The following is a 24179-nucleotide window of genomic DNA, read 5'->3' on the forward strand; positions in this document are numbered from 1 at the left end:
TTAAAGGTCTGTGCTGGAGATTAAGTCTTAGTTTTTCTTAACTTTAACTGGCAAATACATGGTGACATGGAAGCAAATTTCACCTCAAAAGTGCTGATTTTGGTCATTAGTCGCATAATTTGTCACTTCTTTCTGACGCAAGTTAATTGGCTGACTGCGAGTTTTGGTTATATTACACAAAGAAGGAAAAAAGTAAATATAATACAAAACATTTGTTTATTTTCAAAAGTGCATTCAATATAATTTCTATTGCAGATATGCATAACATTGGTGTATTTCATCTCCATTTAAAAAAAAAACTACCATATTTTACTGATGTGTAAAACTCAAGGAAAAAGGCGAAAACAAAATAAATCATTCAGGATTCTTTGATATGGCACACAGCATGGCATATTCTGTGCAACAATTCATTAGTCTTATCACACACCAAACGTCATAAAAGAAATAAATAAAACCAGATATAGGAGAAAGCAACAATGCTACAGTTGATTCTGCTAAAGCTGGTTCCGACTTCCCTACCACACTGGCTGTGCTTTAACTGTTATCAAACCATAATACATGTTCCTAGTAAGCAAACAAGCAGCTAGCGGGAAATATTAGTCAGGCACCATAACAATGAATTACTTGAACTTTGGAAAAAGTCAGAATTCCGACACCTACATTATCTTAAATCCCCATCATTGCAACTCTATAGCACAACTTGGCATTATGATGTTATTCAAGAGCCAGTATTCCAACATTTAATTTTAATAAACACTGTTAAAAATGTTTTGCATTGTTACCTGAATAGTGTATACAGTGTGGCTATCAACAACCGTGACTTAAATTTCAATCCCCTCCACAACAAAAAAGATAAAGCTTGACATTCTACTGAGTATTTATCCCAGTGTTACATCCTGCCATTTCACCATTCAATAGTTCATTCAAACTGTCAAGCAATGCCACTCAAAACAGGACCAGCATGCATTCAAGTAAAATAGCCTAAATTAGTCAAATGATCAGAATAAAAAAAATAAGGTGGAAGAAACAATTCTAGCGTGTGTTCCCATAGACACTGTCCGGGTGAAACAGCACCCCCTGTCGGTGGAACTGTGGGAATGCAGGAAGACTGCGGGAATGATTTGACTGTGACGAAGCAAACGACATTGAAGCTCAAAATGGATACAATTTGTGATAGATCTGCTTGTTGTTTTGCCATGAATACTGAGTGCAGTGTACTTCATAAACATTCATGCTCGTCATATGCATTGCATAACGCTCCCCTCACGTTTACAACAATACACACATGCATGAAAAATAAGCTTCTCCCTGATTTTTTTCATATGGTACACACGTGACTGTGCCTTTATAAATTCCAGGTAGAAAAAAAATAGTAAAAAGTATTGAATATAATTATTCTCCTATCTTCATGGCCATTAGGTAGGCATTTTGTGTATTAGGCATTAAGTATCCTAATCTCTCTCACACAAGCACACGGAGGCAGTCCCTGCAGATTATGTGCCACATTTCTCTGATCATTCTTGCAGTATCTGGTGGAGTGTTACTTCTGCATGTAGATTATGACAATGCACAGAGTTCCCACAAGGCCAAGCGCCTGGATGCCCAGAAACCAGATAAGCACCCAGAAGAGCAAGTACACCACTGGCTCCACAATCTTCTCTCCAAAGTACAGCTGGGTAAATCCTATTTGTCGCAGGCACTTGTTCACCTCGCCGAAGAATGTCCCCAGGCGTTCGCAGTCGTCCACTTCAGCTGCCGCTGGAGGTGCAGGTACTTCATGACGTCTGACTGGAGGCGCACCGTGGCTGTGGGGTCGAGGCCTGAGCATCGACTGTATGGGCCTGACCCGCTGGTTGCCATAGAGCTAAAGGAGAAAACCACAGGGTGCTAATTGAGTCGACATAGTGGTGCTAAGTGTCCACTCATCCATTCAAGCAAAAATGTGTTTTGGCCAAAATGACAGCAGCATACGTCAACACCACACACTTCAAATAGCCTGTGGCACGAAGAGCTGCTATGTGCAACTCTTGACACAGTTTTGGGAAGGACGAAATAATACTATTTTCCATTGCACTGATAGGGTCAGGGAAGCCTTCCCGTGGGACATACTGCTTATCTGACACTGTTCAGTTCCAATTACTCGAGTTACCGCCGCTTATCCTGGCTATGCTTACATATGCGCGCGCGGCAGCATCTAGATGCTTGGTACGCTACTGCCATAAATACAACGTCTTGAATTCGGGGTCCTCTGGAAGGTCTTGAATTACGCACGCCGTCAATAAATAACGCTCCAAAAACAGTGGACCTCAACAGTGACTTAAGTTTAATAACAGAAACACACATAACGGGATACGTTCTTGCTGCAATGTCAACAGTTTTCTCTTCTGCTAGGGTGCATATCAACTTCTCAAGATAATTATTTACTCATGCGTAAATGTTATGACTATTGACTACACAACAGCTCCTCGGATGATCCCGGAAGTTATTGGCGGTTATCAGAAAGCTGCATTTTCTATTTTCGGTTAAACAACTGTTTCGATCCAAGATAAATGCAACGCCTTAACTGGTCTAGAAAGTAAGCTGTTCACATGCGATAACAGCGACCAATGTAAATACGTGATAGTATTCAAATGATAACAGTTAATGGGCTTACCATTTTCCTAAGCCTAAGGTCACCGGATGTTGACCGAATTATGATACTTCAGTAGAGCTAACATTTATTTGTTTAAATCAAAGTGGGCTGCGGTTGGGCGTTGAAAACAGCCAAACCAACCTGACATACCTGTTCAGTTAGCCTTGGAGAATGAATGCTGCCAGGATAGGGGGGATACCTCCGATTTTGCGACTCTGCAAAATCACGACGATGAAGTTCCGGGATATCATTTACAGTGGACGTTTCAGTCGACATTCTCAGGAGTAAAATGGTGTTATTCCATTAAAACTGTCCTCTGTGACAAGTATGTGAGCTCCAAAGCTGACGAGGGAAATGTTTGAGAGGAATCTTCCGGGCCTGCACGTTGTTACTACCCAACCACATTTTAGGCTCCTCCCCAAGCTTGAATTTGGACCTGCCAAAGCTGGGTATGTTGTGATCAACGTCCACGGCACGTTCCCAGTGCGCGCAGCACGCACACCCACTAATAACAGTCCTTAACAAACTGGAGGTTTTTGCTTTAGAAAAATAACACCTTTTAATGCACCATGTATTTATTTATATCAGCACATTGATGGTACAGAAACTCCTCATGTGCATGTGTTTTTGTCACTAATCAAAAATCTCATTGTTGTGTTTTTAACTTTTTAGGGGAAAAAATCAGAGAAGGAAGTGTCTTTTTTTATTCTCATTTGAAACCATACCTCTACTTCCCTACCGAGTTCGCCGGATGCCCGCTGTTATGGACAGGCTATTACTAGCACTAGGCAAAGTCCATTGAAGGTGTAAAAAGCTGTCCACTCTAGTTTACAATCGCTAGTCCGTCCTTCTAGTAGTCCAATCCAATAGGCATGTACGTTCCATACGCGGCCTATGAATCAGACTCATAAGATGGCGACTGCGGAGCCGGTGAGTATCGACAGTTAAATGCGATAAATAGTTTCCTTCGTTGAATAAACAACACCTGGACAAAATTACATTACAAGCAACTCGGGTGACAGTCTACGACCGTCCAAAATATCACTTAAAGTTGTGCTGTGTATGTTTACATTCGAGGTTGACTGAAATAGTTCTCGGACTCACTCTGACCTGATACATTGGGAGTGGACTAAACACGCTCGTGAATCTCCCAAAGTTACACCGGCTAACAATTTTCCTGCGTTTGCAAATTAAATGTATTTTGTCTGTTTTGTGTCTAACGTGGGTCGTGCCATGTGTCATTTATCCTACAGTTTGAATCTGACGAATACTTAACAGGCAAGCAAGTTATGATACGAGGCACTCATTGGCCTCAGTTAGCTTAGCAAAACTTCGCTAACTTACTCATGTGAAACTTGCCTCTATCTGAAAGTACATGAAGTGACTTGCACAGGTGTTGGGACTGTTCACAGCTGTCGACATGTAGTTCTAGCGCCTTGTCTTCTAAAGTTGGGCCATGACAGGTTGTCGCATAATGTTGGTAGATAGTCTGTAGCCAGCTTTGAACTTGCAAGGCATGTATCCAACGTCAAGTCCTCGCCATTACCCATATGCCCCTCTATGCGGTTTAAAATAGCTTTATGATTTCTGTTGACAAGCGACGATATGTACTGTTTTAATGAGAATACTGAATTTAGTTTCTCCTCGTGCATGTTATGTGTGGGTCATGGGCAGGATATAAACTATAGATGCGTCTTGATAAGGCAATGGTCAACTTTACCCTCGGGGCCTACTTTGTGGTCCCAGCTGGAATTTCCACATAACTCAATCAACTCGTTAAACGGCACCTAGGCTGTGAAGCATGCTCTTCAAGTGTGTTGCAAACCAAAGATACACAATAATGTCTTGAATGACAATTATGTGTATTAAGTAAATATGCAATTATCATGATGCTGAAATAAAAGTTTGTAAACAAAAGTTGGGGAAAGCACCCATATGTTTAGTAGTTCCATGTAATATAGACCTACTTAGGTTTAGTCTAAAACATTAGGCTGTATTCTATGTTGATGACGTTTAATTTGGCAATGTGAGAGTCTGTAAAGCCATGAGAGTAGTAAGTTTAAGTGGTCATGTGCACCATATGGCCTTGGCAGTAACATAAGCCTTTTGTGCTTATTCACAGGAAACAGGTGAAAACCCTTCCCAACCTTCAGAGGAAAACTCAGAAGAGATTGGTCAAGAGCTTGGAAATCCTGAAAATTATATGAAACACCCTCTACAGAACAGGTGAGCAAGGGGACATGAGCAGTGTTACTCAGAAGTGACTTTGGCCATGTCTTCCAGTGTTTATCATGTTCCTGGTTTGACCAACAGTGCATGCACTGTGACAACACGTCTGGCTGATAAATATGTTTGCCACACGCATGTCCACACGCATGTCCACTAGGGTTGCCAACCCTCCCTTGAAATACAGAATCGTCTCGTATTTAGAAACAAAAGTATGGTTCTTTATTGAGCTGAAACGGGACGCAATAGGGGTTAAATGGCAGGAAATTGCATCTGAAAAATACAACATTTTCTGGGGAAAACCCTCAGAACCCCAACACAAATGAGATGTCACTAGTGTTTTTTACCCCAGATAGTTGGCAACCCTAAAGTCCACTCACTTTTCTAGCATTGGACAGTTTGGGACGGTATTGAGCCATGGCACGCCACGTAGAATAGAGAGGTAACTTAGTGCGCGAAATGGATCATCATATGAATTTAGCTTTCCTCAGAGATATTCCAGGCAACAGGTTGTGGGCCACATATAACTGATGACTGTTCCTCTTCACCCCTGCAGATGGTCTCTTTGGTTCTTCAAAAATGATAAGAGCAAAACCTGGCAAGCTAACCTGCGACTTATCTCAAAGTTTGACACGGTGGAAGACTTCTGGGCGTAAGCAGTTTAAAACTTGATGCTTATAATTTCATTAACATGGTGTGACTAAAGAGAAAGACGGTGGGACTTCCTTCATTGCCAGTATGTTTTGTTGCATGATAGATGTTGTGTTTGTATTTGCTCTTTGTTTTTACAGGAATGCTCTTGTAACCTGTTTTTTTCTTGTTTTTAGTTTGTACAATCATATTCAGCTATCAAGCAATCTGTTGTCCGGCTGTGACTACAGTCTGTTTAAGGTGAGTTAAGTCGAAAAATACTTGCGGCAGAGAGAGGTCACACCACCCAATAGTGTAGTTTTGGCTTGGAAAGTGGTGGGGACATAAGTATGGATAATTGTCCAGGTGTGCTATTTTTGCATTGTATGTATAACTGGCGTGACGTGTGCCATGTGCGTTACGCACCTTTTTGTGGGAAAACATTGGGGGATAAGTCAAGGCAAGTCCATGTTAATGTTGGGAAAGAAGAAATGAAAGACAAGGACCTGTAGACTAGCGTTGTTCACGCTCAACATGTCAAAGACGTGTTGTGTTGTGTTGTGTTGTCGGCTGTTCAAATGATATAGCCAAACAGCCATGATTGAAGGATGGACTGTTTTATTTAGGGTAGCCGAGTTAACGAGACATTCGGTTTGTTTTCCCCCATAAAGGGGTGTAACGCACATTGACGAACATTGAAGTACCTGGATGGCCGGTTACAAGTATACTTTTGAAAACTTGCTATGAACAAGCTAGGTTAACCTAACAATCCCCACAATCCACACCTAGAATGAAGCCCATGCAAATGTTTTACTCCAATAGCCAATTCTAGAGGTACTGTTGTTAATGACATTATCAGTTTGATGGAGAGAACCCCATCCTGGTTTGGATCACTCCAATCTGTGGCTATTTTAGGCTTTTAGCTCCTCAGGCTTATCAAGAATGATGATGGCAGTTCAGCCTCTTTAAGATTGAAAGGTCTTTGTTGTCAGGCACATCTGCCTCAGCTGGTGCCATCTGGCCCACTCAGTGGTGGTCACGTCCTTCACTTCTGTACTTCTCTACTTCTTGCTAATGAGCAACAGCATGCCGTCAAGTCGAGTCATTGTGATTGAAGCATTGTGGGTACTGAACTGTTTAACTATACTGTTGTCATATAATAGCTTAATTTCTTTAATCTGAAACAAGGGTGGGGTAAAGCTTGTTTGTTTAAGACTTAACGTCTTCATCAGAGAAACCATGCATCATGCAACACATCTTGCAAGTATTAAAAGTAACTTGTTTCCTACGTCAGGATGGCATCGAGCCCATGTGGGAGGATGCGAGGAACAAGAGGGGCGGCCGCTGGCTCATCACCCTCAACAAGCAGCAGAGACGGATGGAGCTGGACCGCTTCTGGCTGGAGACGGTGAGGACACCAAGAGTTTTACATGTGTCTTCAAGGACCCTGTTACATTAATTACGTACAGTTTAACAAAGTTTGTAACGGTATGCACTATGTCCCTTCCATATGAGTTCCAAAGAGGAAAGTACACAATATTAACATGTGTAGAAAAATGTAAAATTTTGGTGTATGCAATTCTATTGTAAAAAAGAAACCGTGTTAACGATTAAACTTTGTCATTACACATGTAAGAATGCATAGGATCGAAATGCAGTTTAGAATCGAATCAGAAGTACCAGAAGTGCATATGGTCTATTAAATGCACATATTTTCAGATAAAATGCATCTATTTACAGTGTGTAGAGAGTAGTACAGAGTAGTAGAGGTTGGTATAGAAGTGGGAAGTCCAAAACGCAAGCGTAGTGGCCAGAGTTCCAGCTGCCTCAGGCTTGAGAGAGGCTAATTTGCAGCCCTGCACACAGCGGTGGTTTTGGTTCTGGGAAAAAACCATCCATAAAAAAACAATGGTGCCAAGCAACAAGAACTTTGCCAGGCAGGGGTTGCTCTAGTATCAGCAGTATATATGCCTTCTATCCAAACTTTGTTTATTCAGGCTTGCGACTTACAGCCTTCAAAATATGTCAAAATATTTGCAAAAAATGTTGTTTACTGAATAACACATGGGAGATGAGGAATATGTTGGCCAAGCCATGCGCTCTGTCAACTCAATAGACACACTATATCCGGAAGTATTAAAGTGTGGGTGTCATTTGATAGCTTATTGACGTTTCAGTTAAGAGGCAATCACACGAGTCTTCGACTGAATGATTAAAGGGGTGTGCCACAAGGCTTGGATAAAACTGTGAGCATTGAAATTAGTGTTTCTCAACGGGGGCTCTACAGCACCCTGGGGGGTGTTGAGGAGGCAGCTCAGTTGCACATGGGGGAGCAGTCTATTTCATTTTTTAATAGTAAGGGGTGTGTTGGGGTCAAGGGGGCATGGGGGATTTGGGCTCATGGGGGTGTTGGTTCAAAAAAGGCTGAGAACCACTGATTTAAATGAATCAATATTGTATTATTATACTTAATATGGTATGTAATAGATGTTGACTGTATTTTGTTGATGTTTTGCTGTCGTGCCCTCAGCTGCTCTGCCTGATAGGGGAGGCGTTTGACGACTACAGCGATGAGGTCTGTGGCGCCGTGGTCAATATCCGAACTAAAGGAGACAAATTAGCCATCTGGACGTCAGACTTTGAAAACAGAGATGCCGTCACCCACATAGGGTAAGTCAGAGGCTGGATTTCTCTCTTTACAGTATGTGCATGTAAATGTAAAATTTGAAGCCAATAAGAATACTTGACATTTATGTCGGTGCATAGTATTCATGAAAAGGAACAGGCTTATACTTTGATTATGAACACCTCAGATGTTTTGTTTGAATACATACAAATTCGCCATGGTTATTTTTTTATCTATAAAAAAGTTTATGTTTACTTAAGTACTTCACCACTTCTGCTCGACAGGAGGGTGTACAAAGAGAGGCTAGGGATTCCTCCCAAGATGACCATTGGATACCAGTCCCACACCGACACAGCTACCAAGAGTGGCTCCACCACCAAGAACAAGTATGTGGTCTAAAAGCGAAGAGGTCTAAGACCTGGCCTGGCCCGGTCTGGTCTGATCTCTACACCTGTATGCCCTGGTCCTTGTGTCCTGTGTGTGCAGACCCCTACACTGTCTCTTCACACTGACGTGCCAAACCAACCATGTGAACACTCAGCACATTATCTGCCGTTCAGCAAACCAAAGCTACCAGACTCTGACTGTCTATTTTGAAATATATCTACTTAACTAAGTATGTGCACACACACACACTTTAACACACACTGCTCAAATCAACGTCCTGTACATACTGTATGTGTACACAGGAATCGTTAGCCAGTGCTACTGTGCTAAGAGCGACTACTGCTTCTGGATCCATCTTCCTATTCTCTCATTACACACATACATACTTCCATACATACTTACATGAACACATCAAACAGTGCCTTCGATTTTTTCGTTTTATTTTATTGTATGTTCTTTTTTTTTGGTGAAGTATTTGCTTTATGGATTCCCGATCACTAGAGGGCGCTCCTGCATCATTGTTATTGCTCTCTCTAGCTGTGGAGCTGTGGAGCTCTCTCTATCAGCAAGTTGCCTCTGCACCAAGTCTACAGACGTCACCATGGAGACGTCACACGCACATACACACACACACATACACACACTCTTCATTCTCCACGACCTCCCGCCACACACGCATACACACATACATACACGCACTCACATATTCACCAGCCTGTCTGAAATTTGAAAGTAATATCACAACTAGCATTTGCACTATTGTGCCGTCAGAGCCAAATCACAGCAGAACAAAAAACAACAAAAAAGTGTTTCATCAGAAGCAAAGTGTTAGGGGAGTGGTGGTACTGCTGCTGATGATGTTTTCAAGTTAAGTTCCTGGCCACAGGCTGTTCTGTGCCTTTTCTTTGGTCTTACATGTAGAAAAACACTACCCTTTCAAAGTGGAAATTTGATCCTCAGTTTATAATGCAACTTACTCTTAATCATTTATGGTTACAGTATTTGCCCCCAAAAGAACACATCTATTCTGGTTATCAGACGAGACCAGTCTGTACACGAGGACGTGTAGCATATTCATTGTGGTGTCATAAAAATAAAAGCTCGCTGTTGATTTATTTAATGTTTGAAAGACGAAAAGGAAATTTGTATTAGAAATTCAAGGTGGATTTCCTGTTTTTATGTTTCGACATGGCACTTGGCCTTGCCTTTTCTCCCATTATTTAATTTATTTTGACATAATTCAACTTTTTTGCATTTCCTTTTGAATGCATGCAATCAATGCTAATGTTATTCTCATATGGTGCCTTTTTTTGGAGTATTAACAATTAAAATCTTTGGTTTTTGCAAGTCAATGTGTTTTATATTGTGCATTACTTTATGCGAAAAAATGATGGCAACAACATTCCTTGTGAGAATTTGTAAGATAATTTTAAATGAATGCTGTTTTGGAACAAATTGTACTCTTGATTGTGATTGGGCTTTGTCTTGAATTGACTTCCTTAGTCAGAGCATAGCATTCTTTGCAAATAAAGGTTTTTGTGAGTTTCAATTCATTGCACTAAAATTGACACGGCACCCCATGCCTTAACATCATTAATCCCCCCTAGTTCAATATCGCAGGAATGATTTTTAACTCTCCCCTCAGTGATCCTGAGCAACGCTTGAAGGAATTAGCCTGTTAAGTCAATACGCCAAACACAAATCTTAACCACAGCTGTCTCACTCCACAGCTTTTCCCAGACAAAGTGCTTTGTGTGACTGCAGGCAACTACTCAGTGTTGAAACATTCACAAATGCCTTATCCAGGACAAACTACACGCTGATGCCGTCATAGTCCTGTCTGCATTTAAAAAGAAAGTGAATCCATTCCACAGCTGACACGTCATTGAGAAAGTGTGTGAAGTGTGGAGGTACGTCAGTGGCCACTCCATCGGGAATGGACGGCACGTCTTGTTTTAAAAAAAAAAAAAAAAAAGCCTTGATGACGACTATCCAGCTTGTCGTGTTTCTAACACTCCAGAGGCTTAATCTGTAGCCCTCTCATTGATGGCTTGTGTAGAGTGTACTGTGTAGCTCCTCCAGATGCTTGTTAGTGGGAGCGTGGTGTGTTGTGTAACACTCGTGTATAGAATTTCTGCAATGTGTAGGTTAAGTGCTGACCAGCAAACAAATAGGCGTTGGTGTGGGGTTAGATTAGAACAACACAAGAGGAGCTCATCATTGCAATCTCATGTTAAGCCGCCTCGTTCACTGGTGCACACACATCAGTGTAATTGCATTAGACACCCCATCAAGTGGAGTGCAAACAGCATCTACGCGGTGCATTTTGCAGTGTTAATTCGGCACTTAGAGGGTAGCAGGAACGTAGAAGGGTGTTAAATATGACCAGGGCTGGATTAAGATCGCCTAGGGCCCCTAGGCCAATGGTTGCTGTGGCCCCCCCTGTAGGGCAGTTTTCGCCACAAATTTACATAGTGTTACAATTAAGAGCTAGGAATTAAGGATAACATGTCTAAAAACTGCACTCAACATGACAGAGGAATTTTTCTATATTGTATCTTGTCACAATTCTGAAATATTTCACTTTTGGCCAATTCAGGGGCCCGCTGGCAGGTGGGGGCCCCTAGATTGCAGACATATGTAACCTGTGCGTTAATCCGGCCCGGAATGTGACACTTTAAAGTGTTGAAATAACATTGCAAAAATGACTGTGTACCAATGGCCTTCTGTCCGCTCCACACATTGTGCAATTCTTAAGCATTAGTGGAGCATTAGTTTGCAAGGCAGGCCACAGACACTCTGTATTCCTCTTCAGATATCTCTGGATGTCCACCGGGGCATTTGTTAGATGTTTTTTTTTTTCATCTGTGATGCAGGGTACGGTTACTGTATTTTTTTTTCAAATGCAAATTAACACCAGAATGTGGTTTTACTGGCCGAGGCCACAGCTTTTTAAAATTCATCTTATAATGGCACAACGCAGCCACAGAAAGGCAAGGATTACTCTGAAATGAAATCTCAGCCCATTTCTAATGTCAGAAGTGTTGAGTATTTGACCAAATATAGCATATGGGTACTGAATATGTGAACCTCAGAGGTGTTGTATTTCATGTGTTATGTCTGGATGGATAGACAGACGGATGGGTGTAAAACGCCATAATACTTTCCCATGTGTGTGTACAATTGGATTGTATATTGTACTGTCATCCCAGTCGCCCAAGTCATTTTCAGCATCTGGAGCATCTTTTATGTCGGGTGTCAGTGGGCTGAGTCCTCATAACTCAAGCCAAGTGTTTGGAGCGAGGGAGCAAGCTAAGGCTGGGTAGTCTGGGGTATTCAGATCCGAATGGGTATGACCGGTGGTGCTCACTCCCCATAAAAAGTGTATGCGTTTAGGGAGGATGAAAGATGGAGATGTGCTGGGTGGGTGGTGTGGCACTGGGGCAGCAGAGATGGGGATGGGTACAGGCGGCAAAGCAGCAAACATACAAACAAACAAACCTTAAGCCCACAGCCCTGACCCCCATTATACCTGATCCCCACTCGTCATCGATTGTCTCAGGCGCTGGCGAGTGCAGGGGGGAGAAATGCTGCATATCCCCTTTGGGTTGGAGGAAATGAGCTTGAGTCAGGAGGCCAGGCAGGCAATCAACATGAAAATTTTATATAGAGACCCCACCACCACCACCCTCTATTTTCTTTCCTATCTCTGTCTCTGGCTGGCTGGCTGGCTCTCTCTCTCTCTCTCTCTCTCTCTCTCTCTCTCTCTCTCTCTCTCTCTCTCTCTCTCTCTCTCTCTCTCTCTCTCTCTCTCTCTCTCTCTCACACACACACACTCAGAAACACAAACACAAACACACACACATGTGCTTCATTGGCATTTGTCTGTCTCTCTCGTGTGCTTTGTTGGCAGAAGCAATATATACAATATTACCACAGCACGGAAAACAAATAAATGCCACTTAAATATTAATTAAAGGATGAGTGAAATGCCACAAAGATCATACTTGAAGGGAAAAGGGGGGAAAACACGGCTGCTGCCGATTGATTGGCCATGTTTGTGTGTGAATACTCGCCCTTTTTATTTCTTTCCCCCCAACCCTCTTCTTTTCCTCCTTCCTTTCTTTCTTCTCTCTGTCGATGCATATTTTTATTTATTTATTTTACAAATACCAAGCTGTGGGACCTTTCACGCTACACTTGCTATAGATTTCATCTGGTTATTCAATGTGCTTTTACATCAGTGCTTTGTCCGAGTGTGAATGGAGGGGAGGCCAGGACAAGCTAGTGTTGGGGATATAATGGTCTCTCTAAGAAGGAAAAAGATCAAGTTTTTTCCAGCCTACTGTACTACTCTGTTGACAACAACCATTATCCACAGTCACGTAAACATACGCACGCACACACTTCAGTGCACACACACACACACTGTAAACCAGGATTTTAGTTTGGGGTCTCAGGTCTTTCTTAGTTTGGCATAAGCTCCACTGACACAGCTCAGTCTGTGATTACATGTTCCATTGTAGCACCGTGTGCTTTGATGGTGAGCTGGGTTAAGGGCTGTTTGGGTGATGGTTGGAACAGCACCTGTGTCTTCTTGATGTTTAATGCCATACATATCACTGTGTATGCCTTTTTTAGGTAAGTCAGGATGCTCTGGACTTCATCTTGGGATTGTGATACAATGGCATTATCATCTGTATACTGAAGTTCTAGATGTGTTCCTGATTTTACTTTTGGATTTTTATGTGTTTAGATTGAACAGCCTGTCATCTATTCTAGGATAGAGGATTAGGATCCCTTGTGGCAGGTCTTGGCCAGCCCAAGGAGATGGAGTATGGCAGCGATGAAAATGGCAATCAGGGTAGGTGCAATAAGGCAGCCTTGTTTTACTCCTCTCTCCATGGGGAAAGGCTCAGACTCACAGCCATGGCAGCATATATTGTCCCTGGCCTTAGTGTCTGGATGTACTATTTGTCATGACACCCATACTTTGATAGTATGCTCCATGGACCCAGGCAGCCAACAGAGTCAAAGGCCTTTGGCAGATCTACTGTATGAAGGCCATGTACAGGAGCCCTTGTTCCCTACACGGAGGCGCGCACACACTCGCACACACACACACACGCACTAGCGGAAGCCGCAGTTAAAAGTATATGATTTTGCAAGGGACCTGAAAAGACTCCCCACAGTCCCCCCACACTCAGGTCTCAGAGCGCACACAGCAATTGCTGCTGTATTTCTCGGCTGTGGCGTTTTCTCCTCTCTCCTGCAGCGGTGTAAGCGGCCTGCCTGCCATATCAATAGCCCCGACCGCCTCTAACCAGTCATTAGATATGGTCTTGTTTGTCTTGGCCTGACAGCGGCATGGATTTATTTCAGAGGGGGGAAGCGCGGCCATTTAACGCTTTGTGGGAGATGAAATTGGGGGTGTCGCGGCGATGGCTCGTGTCGGCAGGGGTGGAGTGGGGGAGAAATAAGACCCGGGCACTTTTGGCTTAAAGGGGGCCCCTCATAATTAGCGGCGCAGAACTTACTCACCGGTGGATTTGTTTGTACATTTCTGTATATAGGGGCCCACAAGGGTGCGGGGCCACCGGGAAATGCCTTCTATGCCAGATGGCCAGTCCAGCCCCTGATGGCTTGTGTCTGCAGGGGTGGCTGGCTGGCTGACTGGGCGGGCTCTGTTAGTGGAGCAAATGCAGAGGGATGTCTGGTTCCTCTGTAACGACGGATGGTCAGAATTGGGCAAAGTGTGTGTGTGTGTTGGAGTTTTCAGCTGTCTGTGTGTGAGAGTGAGTTGAGTTTCTGTGTGAGTAAGGCAGACAAGGGGTTCATGGGTGTGAGTGTTGCAAAGAGAGAGACAGACAGCTATGTGTGTGAGTGAGAGAAAGAGTGTGTGTTCACGTGTTTGTATGTTACAAACAGAGGTGTCTTCATGTGTGTGTGTGAAATAGAGAGAGCAAGAGAGAGGAAAGTGTCTTGGTGTGAGGGGTACGTGTGATGAAAGTGTTAGATGCCCAGTGTGTTAGATGAAGAGAGAGTGTGTGTGTGTGTGTGTGTGGTTGCAGGGATAAGGCCATTGCTCACAGGGCTGTGACTGGCCTGTGGGGAGTCTCTAAGTGGCTCGTCTCCTCACCTGCAGCCATCACCGCTACCTCGCTGTTCTCAAATGCCTGCATTGGCCATAAGGCATACAGGACATTTTCCCGGCAGGCTGTTGATGAATTTGGCCTGGTCCTCCTCTCAATGCAGTGGTATCACTCCTCAGGCCGCTACAGCTGACCTCTCCGAGTCAGATTTAAATATTCATTTTGTGGTCAAAATAGCTGGTACCAGATGACTGAAAATGTTGTGACAGGCTTCATGGTCTCTCTCAATGCTTGGCGGACCGGTCATGAAATGCCCGGCCTGATTTTTTTGTCCCAGGCCAGGCCAGCCCTGCTAGCACCATCACCGCCACCGTGCTGTTTTCAAAATGCCTCAGCCGTCACTGCTCCCAAATGCCTCTCAGCGGTGGCCAGTCTTCAGCGCTCCTCACTCTCTCTCTCCCCCAACTGACAACTCATCTGCCCGCCAGCCAACCGCTGCTTTGACCTCATTGGACTCAGTGAAATTTTCCAAAATACTCACCCCCCCTTCCTTCCCCAACTCCACCCCCACACCCGTCACCCCCCACCACCCGCTGTCTGTTGCCAATATGTTAATTTCCTCATATTTTCTTGGTCATTTTCCTATTTTTTTCTTGTCTTCTCATTCCTATGCAGACTGACAACTTGCCCTACAAATGGCTGCTTTGACCTCATTGGACATTTTGGAATTTTCCAAAATACTGTATGTCGACTTGTCTCCCAATTCCCCTGTCAATTGCCAATATGATAATTTCTTCCTATTTCCTTGGTCATTTTCCTTGTTTTTTCCCACTCTCCTCACACGTCTGACAACTTGCCCACCAACTGATGCTTTGACCTCATTGTACGGCAGTGTAATTTTCTAAAACATGTGCCCACCCCTCTCCCCAATATGTTCCTAATTCGCTCCTTGTTCCTTTTCTTCGGTCATTTTCGCCATTAGCTCTTCATTTATTTCCTCGTTAGCTTGCCTTTCCCCTCACTTGGCCTTCACATATCCCGATGCTTCCCCGTCTCTCTCTTCCATCTTGTTTCCTGTCTATCTCAACCTTTTTTGAATAAATGCACCCTGGAACTCGTCATAAGCCCACCAACATCTCCGTTACCTAATCATGACCTTGTCAACGGCCCCCTTAGTGTTAAAAAATAAAATAGACTAATGCCCCACAATGGCAACCAAGCACCACCCCCTTTCAGCTGTATCCTTCTCGACACCCCCTAGGGCTCATCAACGTCCCCTTTGGTGGGCTGCAGTGCAGAGTCCCTGTAGAGAAACACTAATGTACTGTACATGTATGAGTTCATCCACAAAGGTAGACAAACCGCATTGAGAGTAGAGGTCCTGCTGCGTATTCATTCTGCCTCTGCAGCTCTCTCGGTCGTCCTCAGACGAGCCTTCCATCGTTGCTTCCAGTCATCCCGATTCTCAATACATCTCTTCAGTTCGCTGGTACTATGGGCTCCTGCGTCCTTCCTGAGTATGTCCACATATGTTAGTGTGGGACGTCCTCTTAACCGGCACCCAGGTGATGGTTCCCATAGCATCAGTTTGCTGGCTGGCAGTTCTGGGTGCCTTTGGTAATGTCCTGCAAGTGTCATTCACCTTACAGCAATCTTTTCGCTCCCCCTTGGTATTCCCTCATGTAGGATCTGCAGCTCAATACAGGACAAGCCACTAATTAGCTCATCTACCTGGCTGACAAATGGGGCTAATTTGGATAGCCTGGTTTAGTGAACTAGTTGCAACAAATACTGTATGTGACAGGCAGCAGTTTACCTTTATGAACCCAGTTTGTCTGTCCCTGCATGCACACCTTAGATTGGAACGAGCATCTTCACTCAGTCATTGCGTGCATAAAAAAAACTATAAACACACTGCACTGATTCTTGAGAAAGCGACTAAAACATGTCTCAGCAATAAACTGCCAATTCTGTTGAAAATAAACTACATTTTCATGAACAAAATGAATCCAGGTAAAGACCCAGGGGTCTGTTACACAAATGTACAGTCGTTTGAAATATTTAAGTGTAATTGTATTACTTTTCATGGCTATAAACCTGCCCACACCCTGTAAAAACAGCTGTCCCAAGGACAGACATCATAATTTCAATTGACTTAAAATGTAAAAATCACTGATATTATTGAATAATATCACCATGATGTGAAAGTCCATATTGAACTGGTTCTGCAGATATGCACATAGTGCGTGTAAAGCAATATTTACTACTATTTTCTGATCGCTCAAAGTGTGTCCAGCATATTAGTCACCACCGTCAGATTTTTTTTAAAAAGACAATAAAATCAGGTATGCACAAGGTCATTGTCATTACTTAGGACCCCTTCTCAAACCTTTAGCTCTACTGAATACTTCACCATCACTGAAGCTCCTGTAAGTTTACTAATTTCTCCTCAATTTGTTAATTTGTTTGGACACTGGTACTGTCCCAGACTCCCAACCATAAACTGTCAACACCGTCGGGGGTTTTAATAGTATTATGTTACATTAATGTTAATTATATATACTTTTTCAGAAGCGGCATGAAGCCCCTAAGAAACAGAGCGAAAACGAAGTGGCTAATGTGAGCAAAGAATGCATAATATGTAAAAGAGTGTTTTTTTGTCTCACACCGTCAGATGTCACCACCGTCAGATTTTGTTCCGCTCATCATCTTGTTCCATATTTTACTAAATTGTGCTGGTTAATGAAACATTACCAGATATGTTAGTAATAATTGTGACCCAAACTTATACTCCAGCCTCCACTGAGGTGCATTTGGAGGGTTTTTTGTCACAAAACCTGACGGAGGTGACATCTGATGTAGTTCACAAAAAAGCATGTGTTTTACATGTTTTTGACAAGTTTTAAGAATATGCTTCCAATAAGTATCTACAATTATGTTGAATTGTAAAAGTAATTCACTTAAATACAGTAAACATATGTTTTACTTCTAATTCTGTCTGACGCTGGTGACAAAACCAAGAAAGAGCCCATTTTATGAAAAATGTAAAACATGGGGAGCTTGACCAATACATTCACTGCACAACCAAGACCTTCATCTATGATAATACACCTCTATATTTTGGATTTGAACAACTGAAAACCTGTTTATGCCACATTTTCAATAATCTAGGCCTACTTCCTAGAGTATCTAACAAATGAAGAAAAAGCACATGCACAAACATACTGTGCACACACAAAAATAAAGTGTTTATGCTAGATGTCATTGACTTGAGAGGACTATTTATTTTGCTAAATGTAGGTAATAATTAGGTCTCTTTCACCACCTTCAGATTACTGTCACCACCGTCAGTTCTTAAGTCACCACTGTAAGGAGTTTTTGACATTTTAAATGAATGTCCTTACAAAATGTTCCTTTGGAGTTGTTGAATTATCAAAGTAATAGTAAATTTAAGCCTACACGAATATTTGTGAAATTACAAAAAAATGTTTGATCTATTTAGGCATTAAGTAAGCATTGTCTGACAGCACATATTTTTAAATTAGAACACATGAAGCAGTATTAAAATAGAATGAAAGTGAATTTTCAACATTTAAAGGCGTATGTGTGAACCAAAAAACACACACAATCACTTAAAAACTCCAGATACATATGCAACCAAATCAATAAAAATTGTATTGCTTTTAATTGTGGCTGACGGTGTTGACCAAAAACAAGGTATGACCGGAGAAAAACCTGATTTCTGAAAAAAAATCAAAATGGGGAGATTGGCCTTGTGCATTTCTGAAAAGCCAAGACCTTTGTCTACGAGGATAAACCATATTATTTTGTAATTCACTTCGTTTTTTTCTTTCAAGATTACAACCTGTTTTAGCCACTTTCTCAAGAATCAGTGACTGAACACATTCACACTAACACACTCCATAGTCATACATGTGCATCCCATAAGCACACTGTACGCACACACACGCGCGCACACACACGCGCACACACACACACACACACACACACACACACACACACACACACACACACACACACACACACACACACACACACACACACACACACACTCCTCCAGACAGGAACACTCAAACAGGGGCACATTAGAAAAGATAAGCTGAAGATGAGCATCTTTCATTTGGGAGATGAACCGTCTGCCACCCCCTTTGCCTTTCCTAGCGTGCTGCTTTCGCACCTTGCTTTCCTGGATATGGATGAGCTTGGCCTACTTGCAGGGCTGGTCTGGGGGAGAAATAGGGCCCCGGCAAATTTGGCTTTAAGGGGCCCCTCATAATTAATGGAGCAGAACCGGTGGGCCCTGCACCCTTGTGGGCCCCTATTACCAGAAATGTAAAAAAAGGAAAAGGGTGTGGGGCCCACTAGAAAATGCCCGCTATGCTAGATTGCCAGTCCAGCCCTGCCTACTTGTCTTTCCCCTCTGGCTGCGCCAATGCATCTGGCCAGAGTTGTCAGCAGCATCCATCTTAAGACTTTTTGAACTCCGCAGGCAGTCCGTACGCCATAAGCCCCTGCTAGTCTCTGAGTCTTAGTGCTTGAGTACGGGTCCGAATGCCAAGCCTGCACCAAGCAGCAGGCCCAGTTTCATCCTGGCCCTAGATGTAGTGATCTGAAAGGTACCCCTCCCTCAATACATACAATACAATAAGCACCTAATTTTGGGCCCCAATTATCCCTGGGCCTGGGCCAACTGACCTGTCTGTACCCCCCTGTCAGCCTCCCTGGCTAGCCGTAATAATAGTATGTAGGCTAGATGTACCATATAGAGTAGTTGGGGGTTAGCGGAGGATGAAAGGAAACTGGCAAAGACGAAATAAATTAATAAGTAGGAAAGCACTCTGGAGAGCGCAGACCTCTACCAGGAGCGCACGGATAATCACCAAAAAAAAAAAAAAAAAAGAATCAGCTTAAAGTATGGTGCATACCAACATGCTGTCAAAAGTTCTATACGTACTGTACTGTATGTTCATGCATTTGGCGAGTTATATTGCAAACAAACCCTGGCAATCACGCAACCTTGTTGGCAGAGAGAGAGACAATGAGAGAAAGAAAGAAAGACAGAAATAGTTAATGGCTGCATGAACAAACGAGCACATCTGCGGTATGCCAGATTCACTGAAATAATGAAAAAAAGACAGAAAACAAAAGACAAAAGACAATGATATAACTAACAAGCAATCTGTCCCATAATCACAGTGCTCTTACAAGAAACAGGCAAACGGGAGGAGGAGGAGGAGGAAGATATCAAATGGAAGCGAGCCAACGCCAACTTTTAATTGGCTTAAACGAATGCATAACCTGCAGAGAGGGCCCTTCACCGCATGCAGAGCCATCTCCATAGCCCAGGGGTAGGCAGAATACTTAAACCCTTCCACTTATAGACCAGCTCCTCATAGGAAATATATATATATGCAGGATCACCATGTGTGAGTTTTTTCTACTCTTTTTTTCAAGTAAGAAATAACGAATGTGCTTTAATGCAAATATGGAATAATCTGAATAATGGGAAGAAGATAAATGTACTGTGAGTGAGTGCTCTGTGTGAGGACGGGTTGGTGAAGCATGAAGTGAAACTGCAAAAAAAACCTAAGAGTGTTATTTCTCCTCTTTCCCCCTGTTTTTGAAAAAGTAACAGGTAATGTACTTTAACGCAAATAGACAATGATTTGAATTCAGCAGCAAGCATCTACAGTACTGTTTCTCAATGTGGGCATTGGGGAGCCTTAGAGGGGTGTTACTGTAATACTAAAGGGGGGGGGGGCTTGGCAGGCTTGTGATGAGGTGAAAGGGGCTTTGGGAGGTTTCTGATGAGGTCCAGGGGACGTTTGGAGGTTTCTGATAATGTCCAGGGGGCGTTTGGAGGTTTCTGATAATTTCCAGGGGGCGTTTGGAGGTTTCTGATGATGTCCAGGGGGCGTTTGTTCAAAAAAGGTTGACAGCGACTGCTCTACAGCATTCATATGGAGCACGGTTGGTCAAGCGTGATGTGCAACTGCAAAAATAAATAAATAAATTCCAAAGCCCCCTCAACCAGAGCCGACCTTTTAATTTGCTACGAACGAGTGGGAATGAAGACCCCCAGGAGACGGTCTCCACAGGGGGCTATAGGAGGAGAGCAGAGGCCCACGGCTGCTGCTATACCCACAGTGAAAGGGTCCCTGGTGCCTGCCTGCTTGATGCCTATTCTTGTAGACCACCTATTGCTGGGTCGCTGTATGGTGTTGACGCTGGTGTTAATGGAAGTGGTGGTGGGGTTTGGGGGCTCAAAGCGCCAGGCTGTTACCCAAGAAAACGGTCCATGAGTGAGGGAGGAGGGAAGAGAAGAGGTGGAGGATGAAGTGGAGTATAGGAGGAGAGTACAGCCACCCACTGCTGCTGCTCCCCACATTTGCAGCGTTTACTTGTGACGTTTCGGTCTTTTGATCTTCTTCAAAATTGCTTGAAGGTCAATAGACCGAAACGTTGCAAGTGTACGCAGCAAATGTGAACAATGTGCAGCAACAAACTGGAAAATAGGACGCAATAAAAGAGTACACAAGGAGGCAGGAGGGAAGACAGTAGAGGAAGAGCAGGAGGAAGGGGGGTATAGGAGAGGAGAAGTCCTAATGGTGTTTCTACACACACAGCGAGAGGGTGCTTGATGCCTGACAGTCTGTCTGCCTGCTTGCTTGGTGCTCATTTCTTGTAGGCTACCCATTGGCTCCTGTTCCTGGAGATGGTGATGGTACTGGATGATGGAGCGTGGTGGTGGAGGATGGTAGGGGCCCATGGCACTGCATTAGGCTGTTCCCTCAGGAATCGAAGCCACGAGTGGGGAGGTGAGAAGAGGGGAGGAGGAGGATGGAGGGTGGGGAGCTCAAAGCGCCAGGCTGTTACCCAAGCCGTAAAGCCACAAGCTGGGAGTAGAGCAGAGACGAGGGGACGGCAGGAGAGGGTGGGAGGTAATGGTTGTATCACATCAACATGGCATCATGAAAATTAAGTAAGATAACACGCAGATTTAAGGGCTTTTCTGCCTTTATTTCTGACAGGATAGAGGAGGAGAGTCAGGAAATGAGTGGGGAGAGAGAGACGAGGAGGGATCGGCAAATGACCCGGGTCGAAATCGAACCCGGGTCGTTTGGGTAGTAACCCAGAGCCCTACCGCTAAGCCAAGTTAACACATGCTCTACAACGCCCTGTGACAGGTTAGGTTTAGGGATGGTTTTGGTCTAGGCACAAATTAGCCATTTCCCTCGCTTGTTTCATTATTCTTGGCTAAAGTAAAGCAGAAGAAACATTACTTTACTGACATGTTAGGGTTAGGGTATGGTTTTTGGTCAGGGCACAGCAGAGCACTTCACGTTTAGCAGCAGAATTTCGTGGTGGCAACAGAAAACTGCACAAACCTTGTCACGTGACAAAAGTGCTTTTCCGTGGTGTTTGAGAAGGTAACGTAACTTTATTGATACCCAAAGGCAGATTTGTTGCGTGTTGATTGAGCATGACTTCACCCTAAAGTGCCCACCCGCACCAACTTTGATGTCGTATAATTCCTTAACGACTTTAGCTATGACTACGAAACTTGGTGACTTTTCCTAAAATTTAGTTGGCTACAGTTTAGTACCAAAAGATTAGGTTTATCATTTTTGCCGTTGCCATGGCATGTCATGTATATGATGCCCTGCAAGTTTGGTAATGATAAATCCTGTTTCGACTGTGTCCGAATCAAATAAAATGTGCGCCATCAGATTTCAACTCGTATACATTTGTGTAGCTTTGTAAACTAAACGAGGTGGCGTGGGCTTTGAGAATGCTAATGCATAGATCCCAGTGCAGTGAATGAATGATAAAATCCACATCTTTGCTCTTTTGGCGTTCGGCGCTCTCCGTTTTATTTGCCTGTCCAAACCTTTCATCTCAATTAGCTCATGATTTATTTGCAGTCCCATTCGTTGTTTTCGCTGCATGCCAGCGTGATATTTTACAATCAGCTAGCCAGTAGCCAGCTTTCAGCGAGCTGCTGCTGCTTAGTTAGCAAACGAAGGGGAATGGGTCTCATTCCGCTCATACAGCATAGAAATCTAGACCAGTGTTTCCCAACCTTTTTTGTCTTTTGTACCCCCAAGCCTTTTCGTTGTTCCATGAGTACCCCCTAAGTCAAGTTCTATACCGCTTTCTCTATACCAATGTAAGTAAGCTACATGTGTTTGATAAAATTACATGTTTCGAAGTACCCCCTTCAATGTGTTCGCGTACCCCTAGTGGTACACGTACCCCTGGTTGGGAAACACTGATCTAGACGACCCTAGCGGCCGCAAATTCCACAACAACAAAGGGCGCGGCGCCACCAGGCAAAACTGCAAGTGCTGTTTCGGAGCAGGACCACGAGATGGTGATGAAAATATTGCCATTTTCGCCATAACGGGTCAGTCAAGCAAAACCTTGAGTTCCAAGCCATTTCATGACTATGAAAAAGTTGCATAGTGTTTCTTTAACCATGGTTTATTGAGCATGGTTTGTCACTATGGTTAAAACATACACACAAACCATGCTGAAAAAAACATGAAAACCATGAATAACCATGATCCATGGTTAGTCAGGAACCACAGTTTTCATGGTTACCCAAAACACATGCATAAGCCATTGCTATGGTTGTTTCAGAGTACGTAGAGGAACCATGGTTACTTTAATATAGTAAAACCATGGTCGATTTTCGTAAGGGCTTTAGCACCATTTGAACTATGCTGGAATGCCACAGCCTACCTGAGTATCGTTGAGGGCAGTTAAAGCAGTTCTGTAAGCAAAAGGGGGTCCAACATAGCACTAGCAAGGTGTACCTAATTAAGTGGTTGTAGAGTGTTTCCTCCAGAACTACAACTAAGAAACTTTTTTCTTTTTTTTTCTTTTTTTTTAAATCTCCAACAAAAGCTATTATTAACAGTGATGCAATTATGTATGATTTGATAAGGCATGAATTGCCATATTACATCATTTTATTTTGAAACATAAATAAAAATGACAAACTGGATGGTGTAACTATCAGGTTAAATGTTTATTTTAATTAATATGTATATTCAAACCACAGTAGAAAGCTGGAATAACAGCCAGAAGTGGTCTAAGCGAAACTTAGGCGGTTTTCTTTTTTTTTTCTTCATATTTACCAAAGATGGTGATCCAACTAGCTATCGTACCGATATACAGATATATACTTCAGAGATACATAGCTGTCAGAAAAAAAACATAGAGGAAATTTACCAACCCCCCTCCCAACTGCTACCAGTGACCAGCACCCATCCACCTAATTGCACCTCCACCACACTGACGTCTATGACAGTTTGATCATTTTAAATTTGATCAAAAGTAAAAAAGAAGAAAAAAAAACATTCCGTTTCATTTCTTGGGTCAGTATATTGTATGGGAAAATATGCCCATTTGTGTTTGTATGTGGTTTACCTCCAAACTTATTCCACATTCTGACAAATTTTATAATTTTCCGGGCTCCAGTCTAGGGCATTAAAGGGTTAAAAATGTAAACTTTGGGGTATAATTTCAGCTTAATACCATTAAAATAGTCAAATCCATA

The 24179-nt window shown here is 43.1% G+C and overlaps 2 protein-coding genes across 2 annotated transcripts; one reads left to right on the forward strand and one right to left on the reverse strand.

The window, feature by feature from the left end:
• Nucleotides 1-197: 197 nt before the first annotated feature.
• Nucleotides 198-3109, reverse strand: fam241a (family with sequence similarity 241 member A). The gene is made up of 2 exons (XM_063184558.1): nt 2783-3109; nt 198-1864 (listed from the first exon to the last, which is right to left on the reverse strand). The coding sequence occupies exons 1-2, from the start codon at nt 2906-2908 to the stop codon at nt 1541-1543; spliced, it is 450 nt and encodes a 149-aa protein (XP_063040628.1). The 5' UTR covers nt 2909-3109; the 3' UTR covers nt 198-1540.
• Nucleotides 3110-3151: 42 nt separating this feature from the next.
• Nucleotides 3152-10050, forward strand: eif4eb (eukaryotic translation initiation factor 4eb). The gene is made up of 7 exons (XM_063184557.1): nt 3152-3562; nt 4755-4858; nt 5415-5510; nt 5686-5749; nt 6783-6896; nt 8019-8158; nt 8399-10050. Exons 1-7 carry the CDS (start codon nt 3527-3529, stop codon nt 8511-8513), a joined length of 669 nt encoding a protein of 222 aa, XP_063040627.1. The 5' UTR covers nt 3152-3526; the 3' UTR covers nt 8514-10050.
• Nucleotides 10051-24179: the final 14129 nt, after the last annotated feature.

This window comes from Engraulis encrasicolus, chromosome 19, assembly GCF_034702125.1.
Source record: "Engraulis encrasicolus isolate BLACKSEA-1 chromosome 19, IST_EnEncr_1.0, whole genome shotgun sequence".
Lineage (NCBI taxonomy): Eukaryota > Metazoa > Chordata > Actinopteri > Clupeiformes > Engraulidae > Engraulis > Engraulis encrasicolus.

Bases quoted from the DNA above. Each gene is read 5' to 3' on its own strand.
- fam241a (XM_063184558.1), bottom strand. From the start codon at position 2,908: ATGTCGACTGAAACGTCCACTGTAAATGATATCCCGGAACTTCATCGT. The intron at 1,865-2,782 runs GTATGTCAGGTT...TTTCTCCTTTAG, and splicing joins CTCCAAGGCTAACTGAACAG to CTCTATGGCAACCAGCGGGT.
- eif4eb (XM_063184557.1), top strand. From the start codon at position 3,527: ATGAATCAGACTCATAAGATGGCGACTGCGGAGCCG. The intron at 4,859-5,414 runs GTGAGCAAGGGG...TCACCCCTGCAG, and splicing joins AAACACCCTCTACAGAACAG to ATGGTCTCTTTGGTTCTTCA. The intron at 5,750-6,782 runs GTGAGTTAAGTC...TTCCTACGTCAG, and splicing joins GTGACTACAGTCTGTTTAAG to GATGGCATCGAGCCCATGTG.